This window comes from Amblyomma americanum, chromosome 5 (assembly GCF_052857255.1).
Source record: "Amblyomma americanum isolate KBUSLIRL-KWMA chromosome 5, ASM5285725v1, whole genome shotgun sequence".
NCBI lineage: Eukaryota > Metazoa > Arthropoda > Arachnida > Ixodida > Ixodidae > Amblyomma > Amblyomma americanum.
The window spans coordinates 152046536-152074451 of NC_135501.1; the positions used below are offsets into that span (position 1 = coordinate 152046536).

The window sequence follows — 27916 nt, forward strand, 5'->3', positions numbered from 1 at the left end:
CGATCAAATGCTTTCGCATTAATAATTCCGACCCACTGCTATTCTCTGAACGTGCGCTGATATCGTACAGCACACGGTCGTCTTTTTTTTTTTCGTATGGCCTCCGTCGAAACGCGGTCGCCTGCCGCGGCCGGGATTTTATTCGGTGTCCTCGCACTCAGTAGCCGACCACGATAACCACTCAGCCGCAGAGAGGAGGAAAGGATATGGTCTGCAGAGATATAATAGAATTCCGCGGTTTCTAAAAGTGTTGTTGCTGGCCTTAAAGAAGATGGCGCATACCCACCCTGGGGGATGGGCCAAGAATCGTGAGGCATAGACTGCTATTCACCTGCACAACTGCGTGGCCTAAAGAAAAAATAAAACTACAGTAACAAACAAATAAATAAAGGCAGAAGAAACGCACGCGCGAGACCAACACCCGTGGGTTCTATTTAAAGTATTGGCATGGACTGGAAAATAAAACTTTTAAATATTAATACAAAAAATAAACATTAAGAAAGAGAAATTGAATTCAAACTAATATTAGAAAGAAAAGAAAATATTGTAAGGTTTAGCAAGGCAGTCGATGAGATTCCAGAAAGAAATTCTGAACAGCGACACAAACAGATCTGTGGCTGAACCCCACCCTTACAAAGAATTTTGTTATACAGTCTAAAATACCGTCTGCAGACTATTGTCTATAAATTTTATAGAATGTCCATAGACAAATCCTACAGATAGTATATAGGCAATGCAAATCCTATAGACAGTCTATAGGCAATCTATAGATTTATGGCCATACAATTTTAGTAAGACTTTTCTCTATGGACTGAATAGTCAGAAAGAAAGGTCCATAGTAAGACAATAGATTCTATAAGCAGTCTATATACTGTCTATAAACCACTTTTATAAGAGTAGTGACGTCAAATGATAGCATGAGCGGTCTCGGTAAGTATAGGCAAATAGATACAGAAGAGATGGGCGAAGAAGTACACCAAGCAATTCTGCCGCATGTCAAAAATTTGTTTTATTCTATTCCCGGTATTTCAAATTACTGTAATTTATTTGAATTTAAAAAAAAATATTCTAGATTCAGTTTTCTACTTCGCCGCCTCACGCCTTTTTTTTCCCGTGCAAATACTTCATTGGCATTCAAAACTGTACCTTGGCCAATCACCCCGCGTACGTATGTGCCTACTTACTGAGGTAAAGAAGAAGAAGAAGCCATGCTTGAGGGAGGAAGGCCCTCCGAGGCCTCCGCTGCGGGGCCGACCATGGCAGCCATTCGGCCGACGTCCGGGACAAGCAGCCCGGGGGACGTGTGCTCCTCGTCGACCGCGTCGCAAGACGAGGACGAGCAGCAATACAGGCAGCGTGCAGCCGCCGGCTCCCAGCGGCCTTCCCTGTACCTGTGCCGCCGCCACAGCAGCAAGACCTCCCGCAAGTCCTCCGGCGGCCCCACAGCGTTCGCCATTACGGGCGTCCCCAGCTGGTCGCGCTCGGGGAGCATCCCGGCCGAGCTATCATCATCCGGGCCGGACACCGCGGTAGAGAGCGCCGACGCGGAAAGGTATAGCGTCTTCGAAAAATCCCATGCAACCACTCCGGTACCTACGGTGTGCACGGGAGTGCCCACTGCAGGAGTGCTACGTCAGGAGTTCTATACATATATACACTGTACTGTAAACAAGAGTTACCCTATAAGGGAGTAAAAAGGGTGTACGCTGTTCTCTTGCACACCTCCTCCTATGTTTCCGCATAGATTTCGATTACTAAGTTTACGGAATGCTCTCATGCATCCACCCCTGCGCCTATACGGCGGGCCATGTCCATTGCAGGAGTGCTACGTCAGGAGTTCTAAGGCCGCACTGCAAACACAATTTGCCCTATAAGGGAGTAAAAAGGGGTTGGGCACTTCCTTTCTTCTTTCACTCCCTCTTTTATCCCTTCCCTTACGGCGCGGTTCCGGTGTCCAACGATATATGAGACAGATACTGCGCCATTTCCTTTCCCCCAAAACCAATTATTATTATTATTATTTCTCTGGAGCACTCCGTGTTCCATGTTCAGGGGTAAATTTCTATCACTAAATATACTGAATGCTTATAATGTTGCCAATGGAGGCATATTCTGAGATCAAAGCTTAGTAACTTGAAGCAGTTAGCAACGGAAGGAGGCTTTTAAACGCTGCACAGGAGGGCTTGACATTGGCAAATAGAGAAGATTGGAACCTGGGACAAAACCTTCGTAACTGCAAGAACTTCGCATGTTTTGAAGGCAGAATCTGTTTCGGTTAGCAACCGCTAGAATCCCGTCTTATTAGTGATGGAAATCTAGTGTATGGGCAGCATACCCTGTCCCTATTAGGAAGCGCGCTAGAAGAAGGCTCACTCTCTTTATAGTTTCTTTTAGGGTAAATCGGGTACAGAGTGTAGCTGTGCCGCTGCAGGAGTGTCACTGCAGAAGTGCACTACAAAGCCTTGTGTGGCCCGCTGGCGCCTCTGATTTCAGCCCTTGTTCCGAAGATGGTCATTAGTTCTTCAAATAATGGGGAAAAGGCAAACACAGAAAAGACTTCTACAAGGATTACTTCTCTGGCTAAGAAGTGGTCACACACACACACACACACACACACACACACACACACACACACACACACACACACACACACACACACACACACACACACACACACACACACACACACACACACACACACACACACACACACACACACACACACACACACACACACACACACACACACACACACACACACACACACACACACACACACACACACACACACACACACACACACACACACACACACACACACACACACACACACACACACACACACACACACACACACACACACACACACACACACACACACACACACACACACACACACACACACACACACACACACACACACACACACACACACACACACACACACACACACACACACACACACACACACACACACACACACACACACACACACACACACACACACACACACACACACACACACACACACACACACACACACACACACACACACACACACACACACACACACACACACACACACACACACACACACACACACACACACACACACACACACACACACACACACACACACACACACACACACACACACACACACACACACACACACACACACACACACACACACACACACACACACACACACACACACACACACACACACACACACACACACACACACACACACACACACACACACACACACACACACACACACACACACACACACACACACACACACACACACACACACACACACACACACACACACACACACACACACACACACACACACACACACACACACACACACACACACATGTACGTGACACGTGGCTTTGCTCTACGAAAAATGGAGACGCGTGATTATCTGGCTCCACACTTGGCGGCGGAATGCTGACATGAACTACGCAGTGTCTGCACCTTTTGATCTTTGTGATTGCCCTCGCTGGCATAAATGTGGCTATACCTTCTATGAAATACAGCAGTTGGGAGGGATCCATCGCTCATGTGAACTTTCTCTCGCGCTTCATTCTGTGAGTCAAAACGTCGGCGCTATATTAGCAATATTTGACAAGAGTGCAGGTGTTACATTTTTCTTATTGTGCATGTGAATATAACCTTGTAGATAGTTATATAGCGGTTGTTTCAGCGAAGGTGAGCTAGAATTTTTAAAAGTAGGCTTTTTCAGAAATCGGGATGGCTCCAGCGGCGTTGTAATACCGCTTTACCGGGCATCGGGAAAACATGTGAATCATGTTAACTATTGCGCTGGTTAGCTAATTTCTATTAGTTAACTGTTTGTCCATTGCTCTTAGGCACCTGGCTGCAATTAGAAATTTGTAGCCCACCATTAATTTCCATGATCCAACCTAATCTGCGACAACCTGAAGCTGCGACGGTCACCACCAGCTTTGGCGATAGAGTTTAAAGGCAAGTTGTCAAAAGGTAACAATGATCTATTTCCTTGACTATAGTACGCTCCTGGCGTTCGCGCCCATGTTCTATTGTGCACTTTCAATAACTTCCCTCTCATGCAGATAAAGGGACGTCTCCCCCCCCACCCCCCCCCCCCCCTTTTCGAAGAAGAATGCGAGATTGCCGTCTGCGAACGAATGTGTTCGATTGTAAATTGTAGAGGGCGCTCGACGTTCATATTTCCATATTCTGTATATGTACATAGTGTATTTTACCCCTATACCCATATCCTTTCTTACTGTCGTTCCCGCTTTCTTTCCCTCTCCCTGTGCTTTTATATCCGCTAGCCGCAGCTCATCATGCATGCAAATAGTCATAAATTTATAATTAATAATATAATATAATATAATAAATAGACAATAACAACTCGACGTTCTGCAAGTTGTCAATTAAAGATGTCTGTTGCGCTGGATGCAGAGGTGGCAGAGGGCCAGCGGAAGAGTCTCCCCCCCCCCCCCCCCCTTCAGCCCCTTCGTACCCCTTTGAGTCCTACCAGACAGGCTCCGGGCGGCCAAGCGTTCCTTGATCTCGACGCCGAAAGCCAGCGGGAAGAAGTTCCCCCTCCTTCACCCTCCCTTTTATCTCTCGCCGCTAACGACTGGCACCGTCAGGTGACCACTTGGCCTGATTATAGGGTCTGTGGCCCCGTGGCGTCTTCTGAACTTCAGCTTGCCGGTGGGACGCACTCTCGGCGAACGCCACTGGGGGATTAGCCGTTTGACGGAAGGTATTATAGGACCCCCAGTACTCGCCAGCGACAGTACAGTCTGCGCTTTTGGGTCCAGCTGCGTGTATATCAAGGCCGACCAAAGGCGAAGTGCCGGGTGTCATTGCCGACATAAAACAGCCAGCGAGATACGAGGGGCGGCAGCGAAGGACCGGCTTCGTCGCAGGTGCCGCCGGAATTACGGTGGGATTTCGACGAACGGGCGCAGAAAGACATACCGGCTCGAGATGGCGCAGATGTGAGCGCGAAAGTGCGCGTCGGGTAGTGATTTGTGACTCTCAACGCTGACAAGAAGGAATAATGCTGCGGGGATGGTCGGTGACACCCCGAGGCATGAACCTCGGACACCATTTAATGGCTTTCAGTGTATATTGTCGGACTTCAGGATGTAAATCAAAACGTTTTTCCTTCATAATTAAACATTTTGATTTGCTTAAGGCTGGTCTGGGATGTTTCTTTTTTGTGCCGATAGATGAAAGAAAGCCAAGAAACTCCAAGCTATATTAAGTATAAAGTGTTCATCACCGAGAACAAGAAGGAACCTGTAGTCTATCAGTGTCGAGTGTGTCACGTGGCCTTGAATTGTGGGCTGGAATTTGGAGGCAGGAATTTCGCCTGGTCCAGCGGGCAGCGCTGACGTGGCGTGACATCGTAATCCAGTACCTAACTGTAATAATTAAAAAGTTAGCTGTTTGGGATTAGTTAACGAGCTTATACTAGTTAAAACCATTCCTTGTTTGCTGATGTCCGCCATTCTCCTCCATCGATCCTTTCTCGCTGTCCCTATCTCCTATCTGTGTTTCACCTTCCGATCTTCTCCCGTCACCCATATTTCCATTCCGTTTTTGTTCATTGTGCTTTTTAATGAAACCCCTCTTCGCCACCAAGAAAACAACCCCTTTCACTCACTATTTCTGCTGGGGCAAAGAGCCACTTATTCGTATTTCATTTTCCATCTCGGCGTAGCGCGGGAAACGAGTGACCATCGTGGCCCGCATGGAGCGTTTTTCCGGGCGATTCGTCGGCGTCGACGGCAGCGGAGCGTTTTTTTTTTTTTGCCTCCAGAGAGGACGTTTTTGCAAAATCGTCGCGTTCTGGCGGAACAGGAAAAAAACGCCGACGCCTGAAACCCGGCCGAGGGAGACGCGCTCACATAAACGATGCGCGCTCGCGAGCATTCTGCGCGTGAGAGCCAGCGGCTTCACTTCACTTCCTGCGAATCTCTCTGATTTCAGTATGGATGGGGGCGCGCGCATCGCACAGCTGGGCGGCAAAAAACCGCCACTCGGCTGCTGACCATGCGGGAGTGAATTCGTCGACGCGGGCGTCGGGCGCGCGACGCGATTTCTTGGGCAAACAACGCTCCATGCGGGCGACGCTGAGAGGTTTAAGGTCTATGGGGGTTTAACGTCCCAAAGCGGCTCAGGCTATGAGAGACGCCGTAGTGGAGGGCTCCGGAAATTTCGACCACCTGGGGTTTTTTAACATGCACTGACATCGCACAGCACACGGGCCTCTAGAATTTCGCCCCCATCGAAATTCGACCGCCGCGGCCGGGATCGAACCCGCGTCTTTCGGGCCAGCAGCCGAGCGCTGTAACCACTCAGCCACCGCGGCGGCTCCACCCTGAGACAGAGTTGAACGATGGTTTGGTTCATTCGGTTTACTGTCCCAAAGCCGCACATGAGGGACGGAGAGGTGAAAGGGTTTGGGTAGTTTGGATAAGCGCGTGTCGCACACGTTCACGCACGGTCTCTTGTATACCCAGAATTGGTTTTTGGGAGGAAGGAAATGGCGCAGTATCTGTCTTGTATATCGTTGGACACCTGAACCGCGCCGTAAGGGAAGGGGTAAAGGAGGGAGTGAAAGAAGAAAGGAAGAAAGAAGTGCCGTAGTGGATGGCTCTGGAATAATTTCGACCACCTGGGGATCTTTAATGTGCACTGACATCGCACAGCATACCGGCCCCTTGGCGTTTCACCTCCATCGAAACGCGGCCGCCGCGGTCGGGATCGAACCCGGGAACTCCGGATCAGTAGCCGAGCGCCCTAACCGCTGAGTCACTGCGGCGGGTAACTCATACCCAGCCATGTTCCATCTCTGAAAATAGAGAGATAAGGCGGATGGGGAGTGTGGAGATGCCAGCGTCCAGTAAGCAGTAAATGGGTGTGGGGGCGGAGGTGTAGGGTTGAGCTCGGTTTTGAGGTTTTCATGGCGATCGTAAAATGGTGTCGCGAATCAGGTTGATCTAGCGGTTTATAGCGGAGCGTCTGTCCAGGTTGTTTTGACATAGGGCTGTAAGCGTGCGGAACACCCGGACGACGCCGATGACATGATCTCGAAAATCATCACCCATGCAGCTGTCGCTGTTAAAAGATTTTTGAGTGGCCCAGGTCGGAAGTTTGTTTTCACCCATTCTGTTTAATTTTTTTGCTTGAACTTATTTTCGGCTACTTTTGCTTTGTTTTGTATTTCAGTTTTTTTTCCTTATATATACTACTCCTTTTCTCCCCCCTGCTCGGGCTACCAGCCTGTGGGAGGCAAAAGCTTGTCAGTGCGGGCCGCCCTGCAAGCCTAAACTTGTTAGTTTGAGACTCCTCGTCTATTGCATCCCGAGTGCATCTGCTTTTGTCATGCGAGTGAAACTATGCGCTTAACGACCTCTGAGCTTTGAAGTTTCAGGATGCTACTGCCGAAGCTCACCTAAAAGCATACCTCGAAAAGTTGGGAAACATTCCGTCTTGTAGTTCCATTATCTTATGCTTATCATCAGCCTGACTATATGTTTACTGCACGGAAAAGAGCTCTCCAATATCTGTCAAATTAACCCTGTCCTTTGCCAGCTGAGGCCAGCATGTTCCAGCAAACTTCTTAATCTCATCGGCCAACCTAACTTTCTGCCTCCCCCTGCTCCACTTACCTTCTCTTGGTATACAGTCGGTTACCCTTAATTAAGGGCCAGCGGTTATCCTGCCTTCGCATTACACGCCCTGCCTAAGACCATCTTTGCTTCTTGATTTCGACTAGGACTTCATTAACGCTACGTTTGTTCCTTGACCCACTCTGCCCTCTTCCTGCCCCTTAACGTTACACCTACCATTTTCCATTCCATAGCACGCTGTGTTGCCCTTGACTCTGGTTGAACCAGTTTCGTTAGCCTCCCCGTTTCTGCCCCATAGGTGAGTACCGGTAAGATACAGCTGTTATATACTTAAACTGCCATTCATGATTGGAGATAATCTGACAAATAAGCCCCACCTTATTCTTATTGTTCTAGTTATTTCCCTCCCGTGATCCGGATCTGCGTTCACTACCTGCCCTAACTACACCATCACATAACTAGTATTACAGCATTCCCTTCCGTTCACGCGACACCGAGAGAGAGAGAGAGAGGGTTTATTGATAGGAAAAGCAGAGAGGTTGGCCTGAAAAATAAATATCTGGCCTGCTACTCTGCTCTGGGGGACGGGAAGAGGAGGTAAAAGAAGTTCACGATGGGGGACGATGATGATGGGAGGAGGCAGATGAAAAACTACTTAAAAAAAAAGGCACACTTTCTGACATCACAAACGCGAGACAAGGTCCGTGTCGCTCAAAAAGCGTGAGAGCGCTCGCGTTGCCTTTACACTTGTAAAACTATCTGGCCAAGCGCCGAGGATCAAATCCTCAGAGAGGAGCGATGTGTCCATAGGCTTCAGAGCAGATGCGAGTATGAGTCTTTCGCGTGCATACGCTGGACACGCCACTAAAACATGTTCTATAGTCTCTAGCACGCCACATGTGGTACATTCCGGGGAGTCCGCTTGTCCTATTAAGTGCAAGTATTTGCGCGTGAATGCCACGTTTAAACGTAGTCTACGGATAACGCATGCAATAGGGCGAGGTATTTCGCGAGGAACTGAAAAGGTCATCGTCGGATCTAGCCGTTTAAGGCGGATATGGCGGGTGTCTGGCAGTGCCCAGTACCTAGGCGTCGCCCTCCTCATCAATTCCGAAAGGAGACAAGTTGTGTCCACTATATAGAACGGTACAGCGACACCGAGGCACTCTACGCACCGTATACAGCGCATGGCGGGGCACCTTTCGTGGGAAGGCGATGACACGCGGTGCTTGCCCAGCAGGTTCCGCCTGCCGCCATCCTTCCGAGTGGCTCCGGACCTGAGCGGCTGCCTGCTGCAGCTGTCGCTCGACCTGCACCGCAAGCTGCGGGAGGTGGGCCACGTGGGCAACGTGCTCTTGTCGCCCTTCTTCGTCGCCAGCTCGCTGGTCATGGTGCTGCGGGGCGCCTGCGGAAACACCCACGACCAGGTACCTCGACGGGCTCTCGCTGAGACGCTTGCTCCGCTGGGCAGCGTAGGATGGTTTCACCGGACGCCCCGCCTGAACATGCGCAGTGGCCCCCCGTGACCCCCAACAATGCCACTGCTCATGCGCAGAAGCTAGGCATCCGGTAAACCGGTGTACGTCTCCGCTAATACGTCTCCGAAATGCGAAAAACGTCTAGTGTCGAATGCAACTTGAAAACGTAGCAGCTCATCCCCATCAAAGAACCCCCTTCCAGCCAATGGCGTCGGTTGATTCTCATGACCCTGCAAGTGTGACAAAGCAGGGATTGGTAGATGAAAGGGGATAATCCCTGCCCTCCATGGTCCGGGATAGACCACTCTCTCCATTGTCACGCTAACAGGCCTAGGTCATCAGAATCGGCTGACGCCAATGGCCGGAAGGGGGTTCTTCGAAGAAAAGCCGGTGCGCTGTTGATTTGTATCCGACTTTAGTCTCTTCGCTATATATGTTCCCTCATAGGTGACGGGTCCCAGGTTCAACTCTTCGACTTCAACTCTTTAAATCGGCTACCGGTAAGACTCTACTAGCAAGGTAGACCGCTAGGGGCACAGTTAAGCCTAACTATCAGCTTCTCGAAATTTATGAAAAAAAAATAAAAGATGGAAGGCAGTGTGGTTTTTCCACGGCAGATTTTCGTCTCAGGGAGGGAGCTGGCCCTTAATTTCCTTCCCCCTCGTTTAAATTCGGCACTTAAATAAGCACCCTTGTTCACCTGACCATGTAGCCAGTCTGCACAATGCAGCCAAATCGCCTGCCTAAAGAACTCACGCGTCATCAAGCTGGACATGTCCCAATGTATACACCATACAGGAACGTCGTTTTCACAGCAGGTCACTGATCTCTATTTTACGGTGATGGATGTATGAGGATCATTCTCCGCCTATGCGCCGTAATCCTAGACTATACCACGTTCATTTGCTGAACAGAAATGATATGTTGAGTACAACCTGAACCCAAGCCACAAGGGAAATAAGGACTGGGGGGCATTCTCGTGCCTGTTCCATCTGTGGTCATCCTGTCTGGATTGGCTTGCTTGGAACTGAGTGAATTTATGAGGGTGGCGCCGGTACCGCTGTCTCTTGGGAGAGGATGAAAATCGGGCAGTTTATGTTTCCTGAACATTTCTTTGCCATGTTTATGCTTTCATTCTTTGGGAGCTTTACGTGGGCATGAGACAACCACTGGACCCTTTCGAAGATTCGCGTACTCAAATTAAGATAACTTCACACTTCAGCAGTTTTCTAAGGACTCCCAGTCGTTGATTAAAGGGTAACACTTAAATATGACTCCTGAGCTCACAGGCAGTGCACCAACTTGCTGATTTGCATGAAGTGCACCCACAGGACATACTCGGATTTCATTTTTTTTCCGAAACTGGTGCAACTGATCGAAGCTCCGGTTTCAAACTTTGAGCTCGCTGAGAAGGAAGACGACGACAGGATAGCGATATTCTGCCGCCTTCTTTCCTCTGACTTTGTTGTTTGTGCGCTGATAACATGACCATATGATTGAAAACTGTGGTTTTGATTCCTTGACCACGGATTCGCAGGTTGCCCGCGCTCTGCACATGGACTGGGACCCTTCATCGACGGCAGTCAGGTTCGAGCAGCTGGCGTCCGAACTGTTCCGGGACTTCGAGCGCGCCAAGCTGCGGTGCCTGGGCCTCACGCTAACTTGCTTCACGGCTCTGTTCTTTGACGAGTCAGTGCCCTTGCACAGGGACTACTACAGGTACGGCAGCGGGAGAAAGCATAGGTGGCGCTCTGCGCGTCAGTACATATTGTTGAGACCGTTGCGACTGAAGGATGGTGTGATTATGTGTTAAACAATAAAAAAAGCTAACGTACATTCCGCCGCGGCTTTCCTTGAAGAAAGACGAGAAAGTCCGTTGAACGGCCATCACCGCGTAATCGACAAGACTACGATGCGTATGACAATCTTACACTCAATAGAGTGAGTCCAGTTTAAAACACACTTCTATGAGAACACGAGGATGTTTACGGACTTTGGACGGCATAACACTGTACTCTTTACGGGAGGAGGAAACCAGGGGGCGAGGAAAGCTCCAAAAGAAGGGCCAAAGAAGCTGGACAGTTTTTGGAAGTGGTCTTTTTTAATTTGATTTTAGGCAATCAGGATTACGATGTTTCCAAACAAGTGAAGGCTAAATCTGCATTTCTATATTTTTCCACTCTCATATTTGTCGCCCTGCTCTAAAACGACCCCCCCCCTCCCCCGTTACTACCCAGCGTCTCCTTCCTTATAGCCTAGAGAAGGGGGATATCTAGGGTATGGGCAAAGCCTACCTAGACCATGTCACGATTCTCTTAAACCTGCGCCCTTCGTGATCAACTGGTTAGCGCTGGCGTTTACGGCTACGACGCGTTACTCCTGCGCTGTTAACCTCATGGAACGATAAAAGCAGGCGACGCCTTGATGCTACTGAATCTGCGTGGTTAGCTTTACCCGTGATGACATTAACGTAAAGTAGATGGTTTGGTTTGTGGGGTTTAACGTCCCAAAGCGACTCAGGCTATGAGGAACGCAGCAATGAAGGGCTCCGGAAATTTCGACCACCTGGGGTTCTTTAACGTGCACTGAAAACGTAAAGTAGAAGGTAGCTTGGATAGTGTAATGTCTTTTAGGCGATCGCAAAGAGACGACATTGTATTAAACCGAGCTGGTTTGTTTGAACACATGCATTCGTATAATCTTGGTCTCGGCGTTTAGCTGACCGTTGCAATTTGTGTTTCTCATTTCGTGATTCCCGGAAATGAGCTGAGCGCTTCGCCGAGGCTATTCAGAGCTATATGTAGCAACTATAGTTTATAAAGGTTGATCATCATAGTTCTAAGAGCAGTACGAAAAGGCGAAAAGCATGAGAACGACAACGGCCGCGGTGGCTCAAGTGGCTAGGGCACCCGGCTACTGATCCAGAGTACCCGGGTTCGAACCCGACCACGGCGCGCGGCCGCGTTTCGATGGAGGCGAAACGCTAAGCGGCCCTGTGCTGTGCGATGTCAGTGCACGTTAAAGATCCCCAGGTGGTCGAAATTATTCCGGAGCCCTCCACTACGGTTACTATTTCTTCTTTTCTCAGTAACCCCTTCCCTTACGGCGCGGTTCAGGTGTTCGCCGAGATGTGGGACAGATACTGGGCCATTTCCTTTCCCCCAAAACCAATTTCCAATTTCCATGAGAACTACAGGGCAGCCTTCGCGCAACTGTCATTGTCGTCCAGTTCACTATGAGCGTAGCGATAGGAGATAGCGGACGCTACGTCGCAGGATGCAAGACACCATGGGCTTCTTCATGGACCGGCGGGACTTCCGCAACAACGGCCCCCAGTGCCGACTGTCCATGGACGCGATGGCGAGGGCCGTCAGCTCGTTCTCGCTGCCTCGGGAACAGGTCTTCCCGCCCGGCTCCGTGAACCACGAGACGCGTCTGGTGCTGCTGTCCTCGCTGAGGCTGGAAGGACGCTGGAAGAGCCGCTTTGCCGTCTCCAGGCAGTCCTTCCTCAGCGCACCTGCAGACAAGGCTGGCGGGTTCAGCAGGCCACATCATCCGGCCGGGTGACCCATTTGTCCCATTTCTCGGCTTGATCATGCATGGCTGCTGCGCAGTTTTAGTTTTCCCCGTCGTAATCAATTACCTGGAGTGATGAGTTGACGAATGACGCAGGCGGAGCCGGCACAGAGCAATAATAAATCGAATTCATTAATTAGAGAGATGTCTGTCCTGCAGTGAACTCAAGTTGAATGACGATGATCAAAATCTAGGCGAAATGGGTGCTTTGTAGACTGGCCAAAAGCTAACCGGGGACGTCAGCTAGCGATACCATCAGATCTGCTGCCATTTGATCTCGGCGAACTAGCGGTGCTATTTGGTGCGTTTAAGAGGCAGCAGGGCATGAATTTATTAAAAATTGGCGGTGGTTTAGCTCTGGTTAAACCTGGAGTGACGCGATAGCTACAGCTGGCCGTGTGCAACTTGGTCACGTGACCAACCACGTGACGAACCACGCGATTAGCCACCGCGCCGCGCCGCCAGCAGCTGCTCCACACCACGTGACCCACCACGTGACAGAGTGGCGGCGCCGCCACAGGGTGGCGCGCCGCTACGCTGAAGGCTTGGAAGTGCTACCGTAATGTAGCTCTCGCTACAATTCCTTCCGGAGGGAAATAATATAGGGACAAATGGTGTTCTTCCATGAGAAAATTTCTCACTAGTGTGCTAGTGTACGCTTTCTTGTGCTCCGTCCAGTGAGCTACATCTTTCTTTCTAGTAGGTAAGGAAGAATTCGCTAAGCTTTACATCTAGGCCACACTTTCCGCACATGTGTGACGTCACGTGCGTGTCCGCAGCGTGCCCACGATGCACTGCACGGCTCCGTTCCGCATGGCCGACTGTGCCGAGCTGGAGGCGACCATGGTCGAGCTGCCGTACGAGAACCCGAGCAACGCCATGATCATCCTGTTGCCCACGGGGCCCGGAGGCCTCGCCACCCTCGAAGAGAAGCTGAGCACGCCGCTCGTGCTGCGCGCCATCGATCGGCTGCGCGAGGCTGGCGACGTCGAGCTGTCGCTGCCAAAGTTTCGCATCAGGTTAGAGTTTCTGATTAGGTTCGCATTTGCTCCCTGTGCGCCGCTCGCGCCTCCATTGGCCAAGCGCGATCACATGGTTGAAGAAGCATCCATGCATTGCGGAGAAACAAACTCCTGCGCGTAGTTTAACACTAGACTGCTGCTGGCAGTCCATTACTCTACTCTAAATGGTATTTTGTTGTATAAAAAAACACGCATTATTAAAGTAAGCTTCCGTTAATAGTAGAAAGCAAAACACAGGTGGCTTGCGGATTTGTCCGCAACTAATTGAGGTAGATCTTGATGCAGCCAACGCATTACTACCAAGCTGTGTTATGCACAGCAGCGGGCATTTTGGTTAGAATAAGTCAAGTTCGGTAGCCAAAAACAACCGGATTTTGCCTGCACTCGCTCTAATCGCTACTCCGAGTGTGCCTCCTGCATGCGAGAGTTACGGATTTTCCTCCTAACTTGGATGCATGGACAGCAATGTGGCGGACCTACGCACAACTCTTGGAACCTATACAGCAACCTACAACGTATCAGAAACTAGATAAATAACAAAATGGCATGCACATTTAACCTTTCTTCTGGACAGGAAAATGTAGGCCTAACTTTTTTTTCAGTTCCCGGCTCCGCCCCTTTTCTCGTTTCCAGTTTATGCTCCCACATCCCAAGGCTCAGGCGGACCATGGAACAGCATGTGACCCAATAGTGAAAAAGCCCTCGTTTGCAAGAAGCAAACCGCTCAACGTTGCACCGCACACTTAATTCTTCCCCCTCACCCGAGTCTCTCCATCGCGCCCGCATTCACCGAAATATGCAGCTCAACTCCCGACGCCTCTCTTCAGACCGGGCACCTCCCGTCCTAATTAACTGCACCCATTCCTGCTTCCTCCAATGCTCCATCGGACTTCCATCCCTCATTCCTTTACCTCCCACAGCCCACACCCAGGGATGGCGCCAGAATATTCGTAGTGGGGTGGCCCTCTTCTCGGTACATCTTGCTCGTTTTATTTTTATCTTTATGCCACAGATGCCGATCCAGGTTCTGACTGCCCCCTACCCAAATTCTGAATACTCCCCTACCTTAAGGTAGGGGTGGTCATAATTTCGGTAGACATCTGTGACATTAAGATAAAATAAACTGGACAAGATATAGCAATGAGAGCTTCACATATATTCCCTTTACTACCAGAAAGAATGTCTAACACGGACTGCACCATCGCGAAACGTCGTCCTCGTCAGCGTATAGACAGAGTGCTCGGCAAATTTTTGGTGTGGCCCGGTAGACTTCGGTGTGGCGGCCGCCGCTCTTCGACTTCGTTGACGCCGTCACTGCCAATACCTCACCTGGCGTGTTTGGATGCGGTTGGCTCAACTGGCTCACCAACTAGCCCTGGTAGGGTGCCTCAATGCGCCCGCTCCCCCGCCAACCCTGCCAATCCTTGTTCCACATATCCCCTACAACCCAGTGTTACCTGGGCAGCATTTTAACCCAAATGGCACTAAAACTTCCTTGGACGTAATAGGGACGTTTTAAACGTCCTGCGGACGTCCAGTGAAGTTCCAGAGCACATTCGATTCTTTGACCTGTAGTAGAACACGCGAGTGTTTTGCTGCTAAAATACTGCGCCGATGCCTTTTTTTGTACTCCATGTAGGGTTGCGAACGTCTGGCGGGCCAGGTGTCCGTCAACCCATTGATCGGTTGAAACCCTATACTGCCCTCGTCGTGCAGGCAGGTGACCAACCTGACCGAGCTGCTGCCCCTCCTGGGCGTCGTCGACGCCTTTACCGACGAGGCTCGCCTGGACTGCCTGACGCCGGCCGCGGGCGTACGGCTGTGGCCACGTTGCACGTCAGTGAAGCCGGAGGACGTCCACCCTCGTCGAATGATTCGCGAGAAGCAGGCACCAGCCCTGCCAAGAGGAAGGTGGTGGCCGTGGATAGGCCCTTCATGTTCCTCGTGCTCAACAGGAGGCCCGACTTGGTGCTTCTAATGGGCTCGGTCAACACTGTCGTCTGATATGTGGGGTTTGGACTTCTCCCGCCCCGAAAACCAGATATATCGCCTTATATATTTCTTCTCCAAGATGTGTCTCGATGTCGTCTGATGTGTGGCTTCGACTTGCCATTCTGCCCTGAAAACCAGACTATGCATGCATGGCCTATTAGGTTTCACAGTATTCCCGTATGCATATGTCGGGAAAGCGAACGTGTACATATATAAACTTCGTGAGAAGTTCCTCAAGGCAGCCACAATTCGATTCGTTGTATGGAGAACTTTGCTAAAGCGAAATAGTGCCTGAAATTACAGGTGTCCAAGAATGAACATTAATAAGGTAACTTTATGCACAGAAGTTGGTACTTTTAATCGTTACTGATTTACGGCAGCTGCTTATCAATTACAATATGTATAAATTAGACGCATAACATGTTAATCCTCCAAGCGACGAACTCTGAAAACCTGATCTACACCTTGTCTCCATTACGTACTTCGCGATCTTCCTGGAAACTATATCTCGATTACGTACGCGTGCATTTATCTATGGGCTTCGACTTCGAGTAACGCCTGCGACCTAGCTGCATTCAGCCCGCAAAACAGCGTTCGTGGTGGTTCGCGGTATATAACGGTATGCAGGCCGCATCTGGCGTTTTTGCATCCCACGCCATATATGCTTTGCTCCTGCCCATATGCCATATGCTTTGCTCATAACTTTCGTCCCGTCAACACCACATGTATTGAAAACCACCTGCAACGCCAATGTCAGCGACAGCTTCGACGACGTGTACAGTACGTGTGTATCAGAAGTTCCCAAGCAACAGGGCCTGCTTTTTAGCTGTATATTATGGTACACACGCCTATATGAGACTAGCAGGCTTCTCAGGGGTGAGACTTGTACATCCCCTATACTCCCTGCAAAGATTTCGGGACCGCACCACGTACAGGGCTCAATTAAAAGGACACCGTGGCTCGGAAACTTCTGATGCACGCTGTACATCTGCATCTTGACGCGCGCGCGCGTTTGCATCCAGCGTTCATAGACCGGCCACGCCTCTAATCCACACAGCAACACTTTTGCGATGCTCTGCAGCCTCCTGGTTATACGCGCAGCGTCTCGAGCAGAGCGCTAAAACTCGCACTCTCCCGGTCTCGGCTGCAAAACGAGTTTTTTTTTTTGCACCCGCCGCGATGGCTCAGTGGTTAGCGCACTCGGCTACTGATCCGGAGTTCCCGGGTTCGAACCCGACCGCGGCGGCCGCGTTTCGATGGAGGTGAAATGCATAAAGGTGCCTGTACGTGTGCTGATTGCACGTTAAAGATCCACAGGTGGTCGAAATTATTCCGGAGCCCCCCTTCCAACAGCAGATCCTCACGTCCCCCAACCCGGCACAATACCACAGACTCTACCCCGGAACATACGCGACGAATATATGCAAGGTCTGCCACACTGCTATAGCAACTTTACCCCCCATGCTCCGGGACTGTAGCAAAAACCCTGACGGCGCTAACTCCGGAACCCTCCCGCCGCGGTGGGCCGCTGCCTTGCACAGCCCCAGTCTCGGTGACCAACTCTGGGCCGTCCAGCAGGCCTTCGAGGCGACGGCGAGACAACACCTCGACGTCCCCACGTGGGAGACCTAAGGCCCCGTCGGCGAAAGCTCTGCAGGACTTTTGAATAAAGTTGTTACCAACCAACCAACCCTCCTTCCACTACGACACCTCTTTGGAGTGTTAATTAGCACCCCTGTAAGATAAACACTTTAACTGCTACCGTGCGGCAAATATAACTATAGGCAAGCCTGGTAACAGTAGCAACGGCAAAACGTTACCGTATTTGCCACGGAGGAAGGAAGGAAAGGAGAAGCGCGCTTGACGTCATATTTTTTTAAGTAGACTCCCCCCCCCCATTTGGCCGCCGTCTCAGCGTGATTGTGCGTGCATAGCAGGCATTTCAGCAGACAACGTTGCTGCAGCGTTGCAAGTCTCCCAGTAGACCTTGCGAAAGAGCGTGACTTCCGGCACACTTTTTGGCGCGCAGCTCAGACAGCAGGGGCCTCTCCTGAACTTTCCTTCCTCCGTGGTATTTGCTGTACATCTGTTCGGCTGCGTCCTTCTTTCCCTTCCATTTTTCTCCCTTCCTTTACGGTGCGGTTGAGGTGTCCACCGAAAAGTGAGACAGTTACTGAGCCATTTGCTTTCATCAAAAACCACTTTTTTTTTAGTTCTTCATGGATTGGATGCGGTCATTCCCAAACGCAGCAGTCGTGCTAAAGGCGCTCGCAGCTATTAGATGCCTGCGCACGTTAAAGGTATGAAGACAAATTTTTCGTAGTGCTCTTTTGCTTTGCAATGAAGCGTATGGCATTACATGAATCGCCATGTGTAATATATTTTCTGCAGCGCTCAATGGAAAATTTGCAGTTCAATTTTTTTTCCACTGTAGTTTCAACTCGAGAAGCGAGCAATGGTTGCGATGTCACAAGTGGGAACTGGATCACGTGACGATAATTCACTCCAACTCTTATGCTTAACTGCTCCACAAGCAGGCATGACAGTGAGTGAACAGAGCCATTATGAGCAAGTTTTTGTGTGCCTCGTGTGATCCCGTACTACGGCTATCACTATAAAACTCATTAATTTGATCTTTGTACAAATCTAAGTTTTAAGAAGTTCGAATGATCAAAAGTCGACTGCACATGGTGCAAAGCAACCATTGCCTTTCTCCGATGCATAAGCGCAAGTTTACTTGCAAAGGCATGAAATTTTGCACATGGTGAAGACAAAGGCCCCCCGAAATGATTTCAGCAGAACTTCCGGAACCATCGTGTGGTTTTTGAAAAGGTGCTAGTGCAGAACCAAAAGCATTTGCGGCCCCCGTTTTTCCAGTATACCACCTAGCTGCCTGAAAAGTGGAGAGAATGCGTCAAGAAGCTAAACAGCCAAGCTGGAAGGTGGTAGCGGACTACAAACACAAATATCCCAGCCTAATGTGCAGAAAGCACAGCTGTAGCCTGGCAGGCCATTTGCATTCTGTAAGCGGCGGTCATGTGCACCAAACTAAGACTTTTTTTCCCAGTGAGCTCAGTAATAAAAGTTGCATTCATCAATGACAACGCCTCTGCCGCACGTGTAATCAGCTGAAATTTCGGTGTCTAGCTAGGCACCCAAGATACAGAAACAAAAACCAAAGGCATGCAGCAGTGTTTTTATGAAAACGTGTTACTTGCATGCAACATGGTAACAAGTTATACAGAAAGCAGCACGTGTCCTTAATCCAGCTAATGGCACATTTAAGACAGTCTCGCCCCAGACAAGCTGGCAAACATAAAAAGGCATTCCAGTGTCCTCTACACTTCGTACAGCAAATGGCTCACCTGGAGAACACTGCTATGCTTACTTGCTGTACTCAATTTCAAACTGCAAATTGTTCGGAAGTCAGACTGCAGTTTTCTCACAGCGCAAAGGGGGTCCGTCAAAAAGGCGGGTATACGAAATATACTGGTTGAGACCCTCTTACAGAAGAGAAAAAAAGAAGGGAATATCAATTTGACAAAAGCGCAGAAGTTGTGCATTTTTATTAGTTATTTACAAAGAGAGAAGCAAGACGAGAAGAGCTTTCACTCGAAGCAAATACATAATAAATATTGCCAGCCCGTAGCAAGTCACACTTTCAGTACACGGTCGCAGCCCGAACCCATGCGGGGCACAAAAACTCACTTATGCTTGCAAAAAGAGAACAATAGACAGCACTTTCCCAGGACAAACGACAAGCTGTGCACTTAATGACGGCAGAGAAGCTTCGGCGTGGAGGCTTCCCAGTATGCACACTCTTAAACCGCACTCCAAGCTCCTAAGACATTTCAGGACACATCAGAGATGCCCCCATAGTCATGTATATATTACAATCGCTACCGATTATCTGCAAAACACTATATACTCACTCTTCACTCATATAAAGAATAATAAGATGGCAACACGTAAAGAAATGCTGCCCGTATATGTGCTATGCTGATATATGACTTGTGAGCTGTGAACTGTGTTTACAGTTTGCAATGGAGTTGACACATTAGTACAGGCTGTCAGGGTTCACAAAAAGACGACACTAGAAATGGTGACCCGCACAAAACGTTCCCCGCGCAATGTTTTCTCAACCCAGCTTCCTTCTTTCGTCAAGGTTCCTCCTGCTTCAGACCAACTATGGTGACAATGACTTGCAATGTTTACTTTCAGTACCACATTGGACAAGGCGCCGACATCATGCGAACAAACCAAGCTCTGAACCATGTCTAAGGCATTATTTCTATTCCACGAAAACTACATCACACTAACCCTGTTACGTACGCTTTAGAAAGATATAGGTAGCAGGTCTAGGACTGTACAGTGACAAATAAGGCTAAGTACTCGTTTCAACTTCCCAACTTCGTTGCTTCCAACTTTGCTAATCGAGACCTTGCGCCACCACAACTTTTACACAGACATCTCTGTCTGCCATCACGAAACTAGACAAGTGAGGGAAAAAAAGACACTGTGGTGATGGAAATGCACTTGGAACTAGACACTACCATCTTTAACGTGCACTGCGTCTCTGAAAAACTCTAAAAAAAGAATGTACGCCACGACCCGCGCATTTTTTCCTGTACCCGACAGCTGTAGAAAAGAAAAGATGTACTCAAAGAGAGCTAAGATGGTGCTACAAGAGATGAAATGATGTGACTGTCGTGCAGCTGTCGCCACAAGCCTGCTCTTCTTATGTGCTGTACATAACTTGTGCCGCACGCTGTGTAATGTGCCAACCGCATTGATAGGTACGTGGAGGTGATGTGGGCTATGGATATGGCTCACACTTGAGTAGTGGGTGTAGTGGTTTTGTGCACATTGCTCGAGTTGCCGTGGCAACGTCCCTCGCATTACCACAGCAAATGGGATCTTTCGAGCAAAACGTTGAGCAACGATTGCTGCAACACGTGGCGAAAAAAAACAACTTAAATCCTTAAACACCAACACTCAAGCTAACAAAACTTTTCAAAAAGCAGCTAATAATGTTCTACCACACATGCGTGCACCCATACATAACTAAAAGAAAAGAAAAGGAAGTTAGTAATCATTGTTCTGGGCAACAGAGTAACAAAAAGGGAGAAGAAATGCCACAGCATCTTTTCACAGAAGTTCGTACAACTTGGGAAGATTATATAGCGTATGTATTGGGACAACTCACATGCACATGCTCAACACACATAAAAATCGTGCAGCCATCATCTTATCTGGCTGCAAATGCAACGCCCATTTGAAGAGCTTACTACACGTAACTGCTTTTCCTTCTCTGCTAAAAAAAAAAGTCTAAGGTGTTAATTTCGCAGCAATGCTGCCATAAACACGACATGCAAGTGCAAGCAACACGCACAAAAATTTTCAGTTATAACACACGCAAAATGTTCCACACGCACATTCAAACAAATACGATGCATGCCGACGTTCCAGTGATGCTCTACACCCACTCACACGATGAAGCACCATGCAAACATGATAGAGTAGCAGCGGTTACGCTAATAACGTATTGCAAAACTACTAATGAAAACAGCATCTGCTCTTGCTGCCGTTGCACTTATGAAGCATCAAATAACTAAAAATGAATGTTGCAATGTATGGAAACAGCACCTGGAAAATCGCTCTCAGTCATAAAAGTAACCACGCTGGAATAAGACTTATCGAAACGACACAATAAAAGTTTTGTCGCACTAACGATAATGGCTCAGCTATTGAATAAAGAAACAGATGTGGAAAACATGCCACAACCAGTGTCAAAGAAAAGTCTCCCAAAAGACTCTCCCCCATCCCCCAATCCTACATAGCAGTCAGTACCTCCTTTAACCCGTCAAGTTGAACACACTAACACCTTTGTCACACACAAGACGACTCACGGTTACATCGCAGGCTACTGCTGCACTGGAGAGACTGCACTCGGCAATTGAAAAGTAATTTACAATAGGGAAAAGTCAACAAGCACCGGTATATAGGACAACAGTGTAAAAATATGCCGAGTATTGCTCATCTACTCGTATTCCTTTTGCGTTGCCACTGTCTTTTGATTGAATGTATAGCTGCAATAAGCTGCGAGCATGCGGGTTGTAAAGAACACGTAAAATCATAACCAGAGCATAACAAGCAAGAAATACTGTCATCCAGAAGCTAAAGAAAGTTGCCAGCTGCTAAGCAGTGTCTTTTCGGCCACAGCTCGGCAGTGCACACTCGACGATTTCTGCCACAAAGCGAAGCAACAACAAAAAGCACTAAGATGCACTAAAACAAACGCATTTCTGGTAAACACTTCAAACTCTAGCAAAACAACTCCCCTCTCACTATATCAGCTGTTGTATTGACTTTCTCATAAGCAGTCTTGGTACAGCGCAAAACTTCCTACACTCTAAACATAAATACACCTATATGGTAGTAAAAACGGAGTACTCTTGTCTTTTATAAAAGGGAGTGTGCTAAAGAACAGCTTACTCCCTTTTTACGCCTTTCTGTTTGGAGTGTACTAGAAGCGCGGTGGCCTAATTTGGGACACACCAAACCAGTAACCTTCAGTAGAATGAAAATACACAATTTTCAGCAAAAATCAAGTCAGGCAATAATTAAGAAAGTGAATGTGCACCATGAATTCACTGCTAGTCAGCCCAGTTGCCAAAGTTCACGCATCAACAAAGAAGCAAAAAGCGCCCTGGTTCAACGCTGCACAAAGGCGCCAGCTGCCGCAAAAGACTACCGAATCACCGAAGATGTTTGCAGAAATAAAGGTGCGTAGGAAGTTGCTTGTCTCCCTCCAACATTTCCCGAAGACGGCTGAAAGGTAGTTCTATTCTGTTCACACATGTTGAAAAAACACACAGGAGCGTTCAAAGCACCTCTAAAGTCCCGGTGCCATGCATCCCAATACATATTGGGAAGTGACCATAGTGTTCAACATACATGCATTCTATAACTTTAACCGTCGATGACAATTTCTTACCACAAGATGCTAGCTCAGTGCAATTCGGCACAAACACTTCTATAGGCAGCCACGCAAGACAGCACTCCAAAACGGACTAACACAGTAAAACACCGAAGAATGGTCACTATTTGACGGACGTCACACTGAAACCATCTGCCAATTGGCATGACGGAATGCCGAAATATATGCAGAGATTCATGTCCCTACTGGAGTTTTGGGAATGTTTTCCTGTTTGCATGATTCTTATAAAAATCTCAATACTTGTTACCAAACGTCCTCAAACATCAATATGAGCATTGCTCGCTTCCCTAATAAAAACAATAAAAATCAGGAATCGGTGTTCACACGCCAACTTAATGTACGTTTGAAGATAGAAACCACTAATAGGGCTAGCTACCATCTAACTACCAATAGGCCATCTGCACGATCCCACAATATGCCAATGAAACAACACATGAAAATCAAATATTGTACAAATGAGTCATGAAGAAAGCTTGAAAAGAGCTATGCACACACGCAGTCAACCAGTCAACGCTGCATTCAAGATCAGTTCATGCGGGGACAACAAATTAGAAATCCAGAAATTGTGAATGCAGCAACTGCAATGCAGTCCATGCAAACCGTTTACAGTGTGCACACGGAACGCACAGCAAATACCCATTTCCCAAAGTACAATACAATACGGATCAATTAATATTAAGCGCAGGCTCTGAGCCCAATCACTGTCGAAACCACCTTCACTTCTCACACCGTTGTCACAAACACTGCATTACTTATCACATTCTCAAGATGACTTCCCAGTGGGCTTCAACTTACAGGCACACTTGAGGCAAAAATGGACTACATCACGATTTTCCAATGTGGATGGATGGACTTCGAAATGCATCTGCGTAGTTTTGTATTGCAAGAATCAACTCTCGGAAAAATCAGGGGCAAAATTCGACAATTTCTTCTCAATCCCGCCTTTTCTGTACACTGACAACATCTGACAGCAGAAGCTTTGCAAAAAGTCCGTAATAATTTATCCATAAATCACCTTCATGCCGTCTCCAAGAACGTGACAACACACATACTTCACAGGCAACATTGTTAAAAAGACAAGCTTATCGAAAATTTGCCCAAAATGCCTGACTTCCACTAGCAGCACGCAGAAGTGATTGTTGTGGTAGCCATGGTATGACATCAAACCACCTAAATGGCAGTCATCGCTCCCAAGTCTTTCATGAACACCTGCCATGACAGCAGGTAAAAGACACAACTAGCCAGTTCCACTTAACAACAGCTGCACGATGAAAAAGCAATTCCTTAGAGGCAGAGCTCTGCAGGATGCATTAGGTTAAATAAAAAATTTTGACACTTAGTGAAACTGGTCTAGGCCTTACTGTTTGGAATAAATCGGTTTGATCACTAATGCACTAAAAAATGTCAATTCGAAGAAAAAGTTGCAGTCAGCTGAAGTTGCACATCAAAAGCATGCACATGGTGAAAGAAACCATACTCCCTGAAAAACGCACTGTAGCAGTTAAGAACCACATACGCAAATACACACACACAAAAAAGTGCGACTCTCATTACCCGCACAAGACACTGCGCGAAAACCTTCTCTAGTTTGTAGTCGGGACAAGTCGCTAATTACTGCCCTCATACATGAGCACTCATTAACAAAAAGCTGAGAGGAATGCTGCCTTCCAAAAATATTGTCCTTCCTGGCATATCCACAAAATGCTATTTAATTATCAGGCATACGAGGCTCAGAACTTTGATATCATAAAAACAGGCTCTATCTACAAAACGCCACTAAAACTAGCTTCTTAGCAAGCCATGCACCTGGCAACCATACCTTCAACACCCACCAGCTCACAATGACATGATTATGATAATGTAGTCATGACACACCGGGCAAAAACGAAACGAGGATCAGGCGAATGTGATGGGGCGTGATATTGGAAGTGAGCTTGCTGCAACTCGTCAAAAGCACAACACACACACACAAAACCTCCATGGCATAAAAAAAAAAAGGGCCCCTCTCCTGACAAGGACGCAGTGGGCAGTGTGTGCAGACAACAGAGTTTCATCTTTTTCTCAAGATGAGCGTACGCATTATGAACCAGTAAAAAAAAAAATCAATTACTGCTGCCTTTATTCAGGGAGCTAACAGCTAGCATCACTGTCCTTCCTGCTTGCACGATCATGCGTCAGTTAAGGGTTAAACTAAGTACATGTGTTCTTGCAAGTCACTTTGACACTTTACATAGGATTATCGCTGCTGCCATGTCAGCACGATGCCACAATTTTTTCTAGACATATCAGCACCCAATGCCAGATACGCAAACTTGCTGACTCAAGCCTATATGCAAGGTTGATTAACGATTGGCCATACACATGACATTTACTTTGGCCTGTTGGCGTATTCTCTTACTGTTAGAATATAGAAATAGCACGTCTGTCTCTCATTATTCACCTGTCTCGGTGCCGATCCCTTTGTTCTGACATTCCGCGATTGGCCAGCATCCTGTGTATCATACACATCTTCTTAGCTAGTGCAACTGCGTTCCACTCGTGCCAGTCGCAATACCTGCCTAAGCTGCTGTCTTGTAGGTTAGTGTGATTGGCTGGACTTACAAGCAACTGCACGGAATCTAGCCTATCTTTTGCGGAGCAAGCCGATCACAATATTGAATCGCGTGCTAATAACTGCCACATTGATGCTTCCATCGCCTGCCCGCACAGCTGCTCATTCAATGCGGACAGCCACGATGTTGCCAGGGACTAACAACCCCAGGTTGCAGAAGCGAGCGACAACCAAAGCGCCTTGTCTCGCTGTTCTCCGCACGTCCCAAGCATGGCACCAGGCATGGAAAGAGGCACTGCTCCTTGTCGTGCTCCTCCAAAGCAAGGGGAGGAGGCCCTCCGTCTTCCATTCTTTCTCTTTTTCCTTGTGGGCCACCAAGCGCAACTTTAGACGACGGCCCACTGTAGGACTGCACAGTCCCGTCCGCCCAGTGAGATGAGGCGGTTGTCGTCGGGCAAGAAGTCCACGGCCGTCACGTGACTGCTGTGGCCGCCATACATGTGGCTCAGGCACTGCGCAGGGTTTGACACAGGATATATATACGAATCAATGAACAAATCAATAAAACGAAGCTTTATTGTTTTGATTTAAAAGATTTGCACACAATATTCAAACCAACAAGCCTCAAGGGCTAGTGTCTGGTCCAGTATAAAGTGCTCTGATAATGGTGAAAAGATTGAAACTCTGCAATGGCCCAATTTTTTCAAACAACGAAGATGCCACCGGCATAACATAAGCGTGCCAAGCCTCCCCGCGAAATTCCCCATAATAATTCACAAAAATTTGGGCAGGAAGGGAGGGGGGAGGTGGGGGGGGGGGGGGGGGGGGGGTGAGGTGCTTTCATTAGTAAGGTTTGGTTTGGTTTGGTTTGGTTCATGGGGGCTTAACGTCCCAAAGCGACTCGGGCTATGAGGGGCACCGTAGTAAATGGCTCTGGAAATTTCAACCAACTGGAGTTCTTCAACATGCACTGACATTGCACAGTTCACAGGCCTCTAGAATTTTGCCTCCATCAAAATTCAACCACCGCGGATTAGTAAGATAATACTGTTTTGGACCAGAAGACGATGAAGTGGGCAGTGGTGTGGGGCTGCGCACTTGCGCTATGCCTGCCACCATTAAATAATATTTCATCGCGCCATCATGTTGTCCTGTATTCATTGGCTTTTCACCGCGTTACATCTCAGCGGAGATGTAGATGCTGGACAGTCTCCTCATCTCAGTCCTGGAGCATCGACGCCTGCCGTTCACCTTGGTCATCAGCCACGGGCTCGTGGATCCTACCAGCCACCTGGCTCAGCCCCGGCCTAACCTGACCAGTCGCTGCGCGACTACGTTACCTGTCGAACTGGGGCGTTTCCCAAGTTTTTGGTGAACTCTGGCATTCCACAGAGCAGCCCATGTTTCCAGATTAACCGAGCTGGCGCAAATTATTTGAAAAAATTTTCATCACAAATTACGGGCCCGCTGTGATTCTAGGAATTATCCAGAATTTCAAACTAACCGAGGTCTAATTATTGAGCTTTTATTGTAACTCATCCTTTCTATGTCTTGAGTCAAAAATTCACACCAAAAGAAAGTACAGTCTATAAGGAAAAAGAAAAGAATAAAACACTACCTTGGGCTGGGACGTAGGGTAGGAGAAGAGCTTGACCTTGCCAAAGTCATCGCCAGTGGCAAGCAGTCGGCACGAATGAGAACGCGCGCATGTGTTGATGTCTGTACCGTCAGCATTCTCGGGCCAGATGCCTGGAACAGACAAGAAGGTGTAAGCACACTCACAAAACGTTAACATGCCTCTTAAAACACGCTAATACAGTTGAACCTCTATGTAACGAACCTCTATGTAACGAATTCCTGGATTTTACGAAATTTTTCAATTCCCCAGCACATCCCCCATTGAAGCCCATGTATAGGCGACCTCCATGTAACGAACTCGTTGCGGCAGTTGACCTTGATGTAACGAATCCGTGGCTCTGATCATCGAGCTGTATCTTGTAATGTTTTGCCCGAAATTTGACCGGGCAGTGCGCAACTTTAATGAATATTGTTTAAGTAAGTTTTTATATTAAAAGGTAAAGTAGACCGCGAGCAGAACGCTTGCAATCGCAGCAAACAAGCAGACCTCAGTGATGATGATGATGTTGAGCGCCGCTATCGCCGCTCCGTGGCAAGCGTAGCAACTTTTAAGCTTTCATTTTGTAGCTTGACACTAGGTGGCACTACTATGACAAATTTTTCGTGGTGTTGCGGCGCAGTTATGGTAAGCCTTCTTCGTCAGCGTGTTGACGTGTGTGTGTTGGTGTGTGTTTACGGTGTCGGTTCGTTACGATGAGTTCTGCTGTGAGGAAACGCAAAGTTTTGTTGCTTGAAGATAAGCTCTCGATTTTGAATGCGGTTACCGCCGGCGAAAAAAAGAAGGATGTCGCTGCCCGCTTCAATATACCAGCCAGCTCCCTGTCAACCATTCTTGCTGCAGAACAAAGCATCCGCAGTGCGATGGAGTCGGGCACAAGCGCCCAGAAGAAAAGACTGAAGACGTCGACGTATGCTGATGTGGACAACGCCGTGTTTGCATGGTTTTTGGACAGACGAGCACAAAACGTGCCCATAAGTGGCGCGATTTTGCAGCAGAAAGCCATAGA

The 27916-nt window shown here is 48.3% G+C and overlaps 2 protein-coding genes across 17 annotated transcripts in view; one reads left to right on the top strand and one right to left on the bottom strand.

The window, feature by feature from the left end:
- The first annotated feature begins 1208 nt into the window (after positions 1-1208).
- LOC144134270 (iris-like) lies at positions 1209-15732 on the top strand. Its single transcript, XM_077667221.1, has 7 exons — positions 1209-1552; positions 8893-9079; positions 10668-10849; positions 12406-12693; positions 13486-13725; positions 15445-15639; positions 15684-15732. Exons 1-7 carry the CDS (start codon positions 1209-1211, stop codon positions 15730-15732), a joined length of 1485 nt encoding a protein of 494 aa, XP_077523347.1.
- Positions 15733-19256: 3524 nt separating this feature from the next.
- LOC144132821 (echinoderm microtubule-associated protein-like 2) overlaps positions 19257-27916 on the bottom strand; it is a 176879-nt gene continuing 168219 nt past the window's right edge. For all 16 annotated transcript variants that reach the window (XM_077665496.1, XM_077665492.1, XM_077665500.1 and 13 more), the window contains 2 exons: positions 26890-27020; positions 19257-25783 (listed from right to left, as the gene is read on the bottom strand). In XM_077665496.1, the coding sequence (XP_077521622.1) occupies positions 25658-25783; positions 26890-27020 (257 nt within the window). In that variant the 3' untranslated portion in view covers positions 19257-25657. The remainder of the gene's footprint in view (positions 25784-26889; positions 27021-27916) is intronic.